The sequence below is a fragment of the Brachionichthys hirsutus genome, chromosome 15 (assembly GCF_040956055.1).
Source record: "Brachionichthys hirsutus isolate HB-005 chromosome 15, CSIRO-AGI_Bhir_v1, whole genome shotgun sequence".
In the NCBI taxonomy this organism is placed as follows: Eukaryota; Metazoa; Chordata; class Actinopteri; order Lophiiformes; family Brachionichthyidae; genus Brachionichthys; species Brachionichthys hirsutus.
The window spans coordinates 9,597,301-9,606,706 of NC_090911.1; the positions used below are offsets into that span (position 1 = coordinate 9,597,301).

General features: G+C 48.4%; 2 protein-coding genes across 3 annotated transcripts; both read right to left on the reverse strand.

Moving 5' to 3' along the window:
- Positions 1-356: 356 nt before the first annotated feature.
- cirbpa (cold inducible RNA binding protein a) lies at positions 357-3,590 on the reverse strand. Of its 2 annotated transcripts, none has more exons than XM_068749176.1 (7): positions 3,473-3,590; positions 2,666-2,765; positions 2,448-2,554; positions 2,276-2,357; positions 2,002-2,152; positions 1,828-1,886; positions 357-1,264 (listed from the first exon to the last, which is right to left on the reverse strand). In XM_068749176.1, exons 2-7 carry the CDS (start codon positions 2,763-2,765, stop codon positions 1,251-1,253), a joined length of 513 nt encoding a protein of 170 aa, XP_068605277.1. In that variant the 5' UTR covers positions 3,473-3,590; the 3' UTR covers positions 357-1,250. The 2 variants fall into 2 exon arrangements, with proteins under 2 accessions (XP_068605277.1, XP_068605276.1); XM_068749175.1 differs by having other exon boundaries at positions 2,246-2,357.
- A 315-nt stretch (positions 3,591-3,905) lies between these two features.
- LOC137904945 (midnolin-like) lies at positions 3,906-7,005 on the reverse strand. The gene is made up of 7 exons (XM_068749163.1): positions 6,659-7,005; positions 6,481-6,565; positions 6,319-6,381; positions 5,654-6,064; positions 5,453-5,558; positions 4,878-5,090; positions 3,906-4,534 (listed from the first exon to the last, which is right to left on the reverse strand). The coding sequence occupies exons 1-7, from the start codon at positions 6,892-6,894 to the stop codon at positions 4,362-4,364; spliced, it is 1,287 nt and encodes a 428-aa protein (XP_068605264.1). The 5' UTR covers positions 6,895-7,005; the 3' UTR covers positions 3,906-4,361.
- Positions 7,006-9,406: the final 2,401 nt, after the last annotated feature.

Genomic DNA, 9,406 nt, shown 5'->3' on the forward strand with positions numbered 1-9,406 from the left:
TCCCCCTCCCCCCAGCATTTCCAAGTGACACTTTTGAGGGACCCTTTGTTCAAACCTCACCAGCGAAATGACCAATACACTGCAAGTTGCCTCTCAAAACACTGGAGGCCTACACACGAGTCGTTGGGGGCAGGACCAATTGTACTTTTGAAATCCAAGGAATCCAGATCGCAGGTCAAAGGAGGTTTTTAAAACCCCAATGACAGCGAAAGCTGGCATCAAGGAAAGGATCAATTTTCAAACGCCCCCCCCCCAAAGGAACCCATGGCGATTTTAGCGATTCGAGCAGATGGGGATTAGTTATCGCGCAGCATTTACATCCCCCATGCGATAGTTTTGAAAGGCAAGAATCAAGATTATTTTCCACATTCTGTTTAATAGGCTCCATGAAGCCAAACTGACAAAGGAAAAAGTTGATCATACAAAGAACATAAAGTACAAAACCGTTCCCGGTTGAGGTTTTACTTTGGGGAAACGAAGTTACATCTTTTGATCACTTAAACAATTAGTCCATTTTACAGCACATTTAAAATGCAGATGTCGAGCAGAGCACAGGAGATACCTTTGGACAGACTTCATGAACAGCCGGCCACTCCGGAGGCGCAATTCACCCGTCTGAAAGGAATTCACTCTCTTGGGAAATTGAACACACAGGAGCCTCAGCTAAACTAAGGTTTAATAGTAAAAATGACTTTAGTGTTAATCCCCCCCCCCACCCCACCCAGGTAATCCAATCTCTCAGTCGAACCTTGAACCCTGACAAGAGGAAGGCCAGTCACATACTGATGGGGCGGGGGGGGGGGGGGGGGGGAGGGGGAAGCCCCATCGGCTATACTGGATGTTACAATCAAGAACGCGAAAAAAGTGAGAAAACCTTGGAAACACTGAACGTGCTGGACAACGACTAGAGCGATGGTTGCGGCCTCTCAATGAAACGCCCCGTGGAGAGCCATTGTTTGATCCCCTACTGGAACTATTAATCAGATTACACAGCTTTTAGTTTATAAACAACCTTTGAGGAATAAAAAGACGCCAAATCAAGCAAGGTAAGATTCTCAAACTAATTTGTAACATGGTTTAAGGAATGGCCAAAATATAATGGCTACTTTTTTTTTTTTTTTTTTAAGATGCTTGAGCTACTACAACAGAACTACAAAACTACGGTCAGCAATAACATGTGGACATTTTTCTTGTGGAGCGCATCTTTGAAATACGGCCAGCCAAGTGAAGATCTTGAATCAGGGAGATGTTTACTCGTTTGTAGCTGAGGATAAGAAGTGGGCACAGGTAAAGACACTGAAAGTTCCAACACTGGAGTTTCACAACATCCCCCTCTACCCACCAGACAGTCCAAAAATCCCTCCCTCAGTTTCTACTAGGGTCTCCATCTTAGGTACGAGGCAGTAGCGGAATATGAATTCAGCATTTCGTTAAGAGACTCGGTGCCTGCCAGACGGTTTATCAGAGTGGGGCTCGGGGGGAGGGCTAGCAAAAGATCGCAACTGCGTACGAAAAGAGGAATCAACTTGGGCTCAGGTACCAAACCGAGGGGCGCACGTGATGCAAGTTCTCATATTGGGGCTGTGAAACGTCATCTGCTTTCATCACGTGATACCTGCAGTGGTTAGATGCCTCAGAGTCTGAGTCTACCACCGCCAACTCATCACCACCGTAATGTAGAAAGCAACTCACGCCAAAAACGTATTTGGGTACATAAAATTGGGGTTTGAAGTCAATGGTAGCTTAATTCGTTTGCTTTTTTAAAGAAATGTAGACAGCCCCAACATAAGTCTACATACAATACGAAGGCACGTCATCAACGCTTACCGTAGTTGTCGTACGAGTCGCGGTAGGTTCCAGAGCGGTCGCCATATCCACCCTGACCCCTGGGGATTAGAAAGACTTTAGTACGACTAGAAAGGTTTGTTTTTTTATTAATTAAGAAATAATTTATAATACACAAATAACTGATTTCAGCTGTGGATTAATACAATTCCTTACCTATTCTCTCTGTATCCACTTGAATATGATCCAGACCTGTAGCCGCTCCCGAAGCTCCTATCGCTACCCCCGAAGCTCCTTTCTCCGTAGCTCCTATCGCTGTAGCTCCTTTCTCCGTAGCCCCTGTCCGAGTTGTATCCGCCGCCGCCGCCTCCTCAGACAAAAGACGAGAAAACGGAATTAACGACGCGAGGAGTGGCCGCTGTGCAGACAGGCTCTCACCCCTGATGTAACCCTCGCCCACCTCTACCCCTAGAGCCACTGAATCTGCCACCTCTTGGCCCTGATTGGAAGCCTCCTTTTGCGCGTCCTCCCTTTCCTGCTTCATCCACGCGAATAGCCCGGCCATCCAGAGACTAACAAGAGGCGATTAAACAAGATGTTAACGAAATGCTTAAAACAAAAAATAAAAAATCCGCAACGCGCATTCGAATTTTATTGCTTACCTTTCCGTTCATTGCAGACATCGCGTCTTTAGCGTCGTCGGCGTTGTCGTACTTCACAAAGCCGAAGCCCCGAGATCTCCCAGTTTCTTTGTCTCTGATCACATCGACTACGTGAGGAGAAGAAAAGATTTATATAAAAAAAAAAAGATTTTATTGAAAATATCCCGTGATGGTTGCTTTTAGGGCATTCCAAATAAAGCGAGGATTATAAGATTAACCTTTTTCGATGGTTCCGTACTTCCCGAAGGCCGAGGACAGAGATTCCTCGTTGGTATCGAAGCTCAGGCCTCCAACAAATAATTTTCCCTCGTCAGACATCTTCAGAGGAGCAAGAGAACACAAACAAAGGTCGGTTAAAGCCTCCGCATTCATCTGGGAGGATTTTAACCGCGTCGTTCAGCACCTGCGCTAAATCACTCCGCATGTAGGTCGCACCAGCTCCGCCATTTAAAAGACGCAAAGCCCTTAAAATGGCCTCTGGGAGCGTATTTCTTAACGCCAATACATTTCAAAAACTTTATATTTCTATATACGCACACACACACACACACACACACACACACACACACACTTATATAATCTCACCATAAATGCAAGCCCGTCGATTTGCCCCGAGACTATCGAACGCGGTGGCGCGCTATTGCTTTAATTAGCTAGTGAAATAGCGTATTTCCAACCGGCGCCATCTTGTAGCAGAGAGCTAACGGTCCGCGCACTTGCGTCGCTCGTCGAATTATTAATAAATGCGCCCGCATCCTACAAACGCCTTCTTTGCGGCCGACATAGCCGTACTTCCTTCCAATCGACATGTAACCCAGGTTTACAGACACAACGGAAAAAATAAAACAAAATACGTTTTCACGAACAATGGCTACCATTCCAGGCATCTTTCCATTTATTTTTTCTTTAAGTCTTCAGGCGATGGATATTAAACCTAATTACACATCAACATGGGCGCAGAGCATAATGCCAAATAAACACAGCACCGAGTGTAAGAAATGAGAACCGTCGGAGAAAACACGCACCTTTTCCCGTGGACAGTGATCCGGCTGACTCGCACAAAGCCTGCAGACTAAATGAGGGGGGTCGACGGGCGCGCACCAGTCTTCAGGGCTCCGAGCGACTACGTCTTCTTCTTGTATCGTTTGGTCAGCGGCGGTTCAATGAGTGCGCGCCGCACCGCCCCCTCCAGCTCGTCCGCTGGTATTACACCTGTAGCTGCCTCGCCAATCTGATAGTTTGGCATGGAGGATGCTTTGGAGCTGCAGGGCGGACTCTTGGAATGTTAAACTTTTCACGCATTGCGCTTGGTTTCAATATTGTTTATTCGCTGCCGTTAGACATTCACCGATTGTCGTCACCCGAGTGTTGAAGGTGGATCTCTTAGAATAAAGTACCGAATTAATGGGAGATGAAAACAGGATGATGAGATGAGGTGTGATAAAGTAGATTTCGATCCTCTCTCTCATACTCATACAAACCCCAAGTGAACATTTCAGATCTGCATTTTTTTTGCTTGAGTAAAAAAACTATAAACAAAGGCTAGAAAGAAATCACAGTACTCTCACTCTTAAAAACGGCTCGACACACGAATCTGACCGAATTGGTCTCCTTTTTCATTTATTCTCGTCATTCTACATTTTACACTTTGATATTGCATACTTGAAATGTTTTAAAGGTTCACAGAAAAAAAAAACTACACGCAGTGATTACATTCAAGACGTGAGATTAAGGCATATAGGAACGGGAATACAGATGCAAACAAGATGTGTAACGTAGAAACGAGCACGTGCAGAAGCTTTTCCTTTACCCTCTTCCTGAAGTGTAGCAAGAGCAACAAAGCATGCACCTGTTGCACACACTACGAGATCCGTTCTGCCACAGTGACTGGATGTTCTCCATTCGGGGGGGGGACTAGGGACGATGATGACGTCGCTCGTACGGGTAGGAAGCTTGTGAGCGGTGCGACTTCCTGCGGGTCCGCCTGCGCAGACGCCTCTGATGAATCAAACGCTGCAGACGCTCCAGCTTACAGTGCAGAGCTTGATCCTCCTGCGTGGATGAACGGGCGGGGCGACGCTCCTCCCCTACAGGATACGTTTTGAAGTTATTCACTAAAACAACACTTTCAGTAATGGCAGATTCTTCTGGATCTATAGATCTATAGATCCAGAGCTTTTGAAGATGCAACAAATCCGTTTGTCCCCTACTGATTCCACAGCGTCTTGGTAAAGACCCAGCAGAAACAGAACCTCCTTGGGGGGGAGGCAATAAAGGAGACAAAATAGGACTGCAAACATGGATGACGTTTGAAGTTTGAAATAACTAGCATTCGACTGTAGGGATTAATATCGTGTTTCATCATCAAAGTAAGACAAATTAAGTCTATATTTGCACAATACATGGCTGAATTAAATGTGTGAAGCTCACCGGGAGTCCCCCCGAGGCGTTCTGCGCTCTTGGTCATTTCGCTTCTCTGCTGCGCCGCCGTCGGCGGCTGGCCGACAGCGGCGGGGGGGCAGAGGAGGGGCGCGAGGGCAAGAGAAGCCCCTTGGTGGTGGAAGGCGGCTCTGAGGAGGTCTCTGAGAATCTGGAGAATGATGGCGCTCGGAGGACGGCTCTGACTGGAAGGTGCCAGAGTGCCTGATGGGATAAGAAGAGAGCCCGGGGCGTTTAAAGCCTGCACTTCGTCAGCTGAGTGGAATACGGCAGCCTGTCTTCAGCATGAGGGTCTCTGTGATGTGGAAGGCGTCCCGCCTGGTTCCCGTTCAAACCCGAAGAGACCAGGGACTGCAGACCCGCGACCCCCGACCTCCCACATCATGGAGACCCTTGGAAAGACTCCCTCCTGCTCATCCCGGAGCAGCTCCGATCTCATGGGCCCGAGATCACGTCCCACCTCCCGGTTGAGGACGCCATCGTCCACCTGATGAACCGTGTCTACACTCACCTGGGGACGAGGCAGCGGGAGGCCGTGATTTAGGCCCCGCTGCGCAGACCCTTACCAGAAAACGTCCCGGAGAAGACCCCCGGAGACTGGCTCCCAAAACTCTCTATGACCGCTCCTGGCTGCTTGCACGGCTCTGCAGGGGGCGAAGCGTGAACATCGCTCTGGAAAACAGGGAGGGGATCCAGATTTGACCATCCGGTCAGGAGAATAAATCTGACGTGTGCAAGTTATTGGGAGTTGGACTTGTATGGCTGACCTCTTTGAAGGTCGCGGCGGGTGCTGGGCTCCAGGGTCCGGGAGCGGCGCCGGTGGGAGGAGGGGAACAGATCGGTGTGGCTGCCTTTAGAGAACAGCCGGGAGGTGGACAGGACGGGACAGACGTGGACTGACGTGGAGATGAGCAGGTCACGGCAGGTCTGGCGGGAGACGAGCGGGAGGTAAAGGAAGGGTCGGAGCCCAGGACCGGAGCGGTCGTGGGCCCGGCTGTGCTGGTCTGGAGACGGTCTGGGCGGTCTGTTGGGGGTGGGCCGGTTTGAATCTCTGTCCCGCTGCAGGCTCTCAGGTCTGCCACATTCTGGGCAGACAGCTGGAGATGCACGCACATCACGTGGACGCCGATTCCCAGTTTGACGGTCAGAGGTAAGCGCCCGGACAGGAAGTCACCGATCTGCCCGGAAATAAAAGGTTCAAATGTAAATGTAAACGAGCCCAACAGCTCCAGCTGAGCTGCTGCTTTAAGGAAGTTCACAGATTTACCAGGCAATAAACGCTCATTTCATTTCCTCAATCCTCTACTGGGGGGGGGGGGGGGGCACAAATTATATCAATAAGTATCAATCTGAAAACGTCCACCTTTTTACTGAAGAGCTTGTAAACAGGAAGTTTAGGTCTCAGCCAATGAAAGCGTTGGTCGCTACTTACCTGCACGTCCGTTAAACTCTCCAGAACGTCCTTCCAATTCTCTTCAGCTTTCGCCGTGGCGCACTAGAGAACAGAGGAGAGTGTGTATCGGCGTGACTTTCTGCGTGTTTGTGTGTTTGTGTGTTTGTGTGCTGCTTTCAGTGCGAGACTCGGACGACTTACTAGTCCGGCTTCGATGACCGGAACCAGGGTCAGGCTGCTGCCGTCCTCGACCCCCAGGTCGGACAGCTTCCCTGCGGTCAGCTCTCTGCCACATAAAAGCGTTTTTTTTACACTCAGCCTAAACCGAATAAACACTTTTATTTTTGCTTTATTACAGGAAACAAGTGTAAAAACTCACTTCTCTCTGTGCAGGAGGACGATTTTGTTTGTTTGCAGTCTGAGTTTTTGGCAAATCTGCGTCCTCAGTCCTTCCACGGTCTCTCCCCGGGGGACGGTGTGCTCCACCGGGCTGCCTGCGGTGGACGTGATGGACAAACGCATGGTCGGCGGGCCGGTGGAGACACCTGCCCTGCAGCACGTAGGCCGGCCCGGGGCGACGCCACAGAGGCTCCCCGGCTGCTGATGCTGCTCCATTCGGCCCGACTCGCTGCTGACGTCACGCTCGTAGTCGCCGTGTAGACAACCACTTTGTAGTTTTTGCTCCTTCTTTTTCCTTTCAGTGAGTGACGTCAGACATATTTAGACTTGAAGGATTCAGAATGCGAAGCAGGCAGACGGGCGACGGGAACCTCTGACTGACAGGCGCGGCGTTACTCCACTACGAGAATAAACCTGGGCCCGGCCGAGGGGGAAGCCCCGCCCATTCGGGCATGCAAGCCAATCAGAAAAACGAGGAAAAGACAGTCGCTCTTGTCTGACCAATCAAAACGCTTGTTTCGGGTAGAGGTTCCGCCCTGCTCTGTGTCTCGCTCACCATTCATAAATGACGCATTCTTCAGAGCTAAAACATTTTTGCGCAGACTCAGAAATCATCTGAGTCTGTCCTTAAAGCTTCCGAGGGACACAAGCCGGAAGCCAAATTATTCAACGCTCATTTTATATCAACGTATAGATATTTATATCATCAATTCACAATGACCAGCGGTTTGCAAGAGTCAAAATATCTATTTCCAGTGGTTTTGGGTAAAAAAAACAAAAAAAATGCAAAGTTTACTGACTACTGAAGTAGAAATAGAATAGAAAAATGTTCAATGTGTAAAAAAAAAAAAATATATATAGAAATATATAAAATTCACCTGCACGTCTGTCAAGACATTTGTCTGGATAAACCTCCAATATCAAGATCAAATGTAAAGCCCATTGTGTGTGTGTGTGTGTGGGGGGGGGGGGGGGGGGGGGGGGGTCCCAGCATGCGCAGATGGGGGTGCTGTATAAGCTCTCTCTTCGGCGACAACCACCACCCTTTGGATTCTGCAGTCCTTTTCATCCTCGGCTGTTCAGCGTTCTCATCCCAGCGCAGGCAACGCAGCGGGGTCTCGGGCTGCACCTGCCACACGATGCACGGTGGAGTAAAGTGACGTAGGAAGCCAGGGAGGGGGATTGCAGCCAATCTGTGTTTTCCTGATGGTGGCTAAAAATAACCACGTCGACAACCCCCCACCACCACTTTACCCAGTCTGCGTCACTCCCTCCCATAGCTCCAGCGTCTCTTCTTCACCCCACCCCCATTCCGACTCCTCTCCACATTCTCTTGAAAGCAGACATATTTGTCTCTTTGTGTCTGAGACGCAACAACCTTTGCAGCTCGTGGAGGAAAACGGCAATCTGAGCCTCCTCTCTTGTCCTGCCGTCTCTATTTGGTTCTTTGTGATCACTCAAACGGGATTCACACATCTATTTTTTACAAAAGATATGAGCTGTATCCTTGAGGTCACCTTGAGACTGTTGCTGAATCTGAGTCCCTTTGTCCTCCCTGCATCTTCTCCTCCCTCCCGCCTCTGAAACAATTCCCACTTAGCAAGCCGGTCCGACATTTCACATGAGGCAAGCGAGAAAGGGGGAGGTATAAGCTGCTGCTTGACATTCCTCGGGCCCCGCCGAAGAACATTTCCACAGGATGTCCTGCTCTCCGGAGCATGCAGAGACGCAGCGCTGACGTCACCCATCCAAGAATATACACAGCGTTCATCCTCTCCTCCACATTCCTCCCGCCCCTATACGTTTCTCCTCCTGCCATGTTTTACTCCTGCGGCATGTTACACCTCAAAAAGTCCCAGGAATTCTGGAGCTAAAGGTCTCGTGTTTGAGGCATCTGATAAGAATGTTTCAGCAGAAAAAGAGCATTCATTACTCTTCAATCATCCTACGTGCGTTACTCTAATTTATTAAGCGGGGTGAAAATGTTATACTCATTCCATTTTATACCCCTGAGCAAAAGTGAAATCGCACAATTAAGCACTTTAATAAACCAAGTTCTTAAAATAAATCATGCATTCTTCCTCTCCCTCTTTATTAGTGGTAAATCTCAGTCTTGTTCGGCTCCGTGCTTCTGGGCTTCCAGCAGCTTTACTTGGTCTGGTGATCATCCAGCAAAAAAGTAATTTCCCTTATAATGTAATAAAGATGAAGCGACGTGTTTGCAGCATGAAAGAGTTTTAAATTCTTTAATTAAATTTTCATTTTACTGTCTCACATGGGGCTTTAGATAGAATCAACCAGTTGAGTTGAATTTCATGCGTTTTCAAGGAGTCCAAATACTCATCTGGCAAGCAATGTGTCTGTAAACCAAAGAGAAGAGGGTCGAGGACAGGGCCCTGCGGAATTATGGCTTTGATATTTAAAATGATGTGATTTTTGATGTGAAGAAAAGAGCCAGAAGCACTTAGATGTCACAAAGATGTATTTGAAATGAGGGTAAACATTCAAAGACACGATATGCAGTGGAAGGGTTGGACTCTTAAGGACACACTCCTTCATCAACAGCTTCCCTCTAGCATCAAATCAAAAATGGGACTTCTCATTCTCCCTTTGGACTTCATTGTGTTGTTTATCTACACATGTAGGTCATTTCGGTTGCTGCATGTGATCTGACTCCACCAATCACCCCAGAGAAAGAGAGAAAGTCATTTCTGTTTTAACCAGTGGT

What these genes read in the sequence shown, in the direction of transcription:
- cirbpa (XM_068749175.1), bottom strand. Translation starts at nt 2,765, where the DNA reads ATGTCTGACGAGGGAAAATTATTTGTTGGAGGCCTGAGCTTCGATACC. An exon ending in GTACGGAACCATCGAAAAAG is followed by an intron (nt 2,555 to 2,665) that starts GTTAATCTTATA and finishes CTCCTCACGTAG; the next exon opens with TCGATGTGATCAGAGACAAA. An exon ending in CAGTGGCTCTAGGGGTAGAG is followed by an intron (nt 2,153 to 2,245) that starts GTGGGCGAGGGT and finishes TTGTCTGAGGAG; the next exon opens with GCGGCGGCGGCGGATACAAC.
- LOC137904945 (XM_068749163.1), bottom strand. Translation starts at nt 6,894, where the DNA reads ATGGAGCAGCATCAGCAGCCGGGGAGCCTCTGTGGCGTCGCCCCGGGC. An exon ending in GTCCTCCTGCACAGAGAGAA is followed by an intron (nt 6,566 to 6,658) that starts GTGAGTTTTTAC and finishes TTTATGTGGCAG; the next exon opens with AGAGCTGACCGCAGGGAAGC. An exon ending in CTTCTCCGGGACGTTTTCTG is followed by an intron (nt 5,091 to 5,452) that starts GTAAGGGTCTGC and finishes TTATCCCATCAG; the next exon opens with GCACTCTGGCACCTTCCAGT.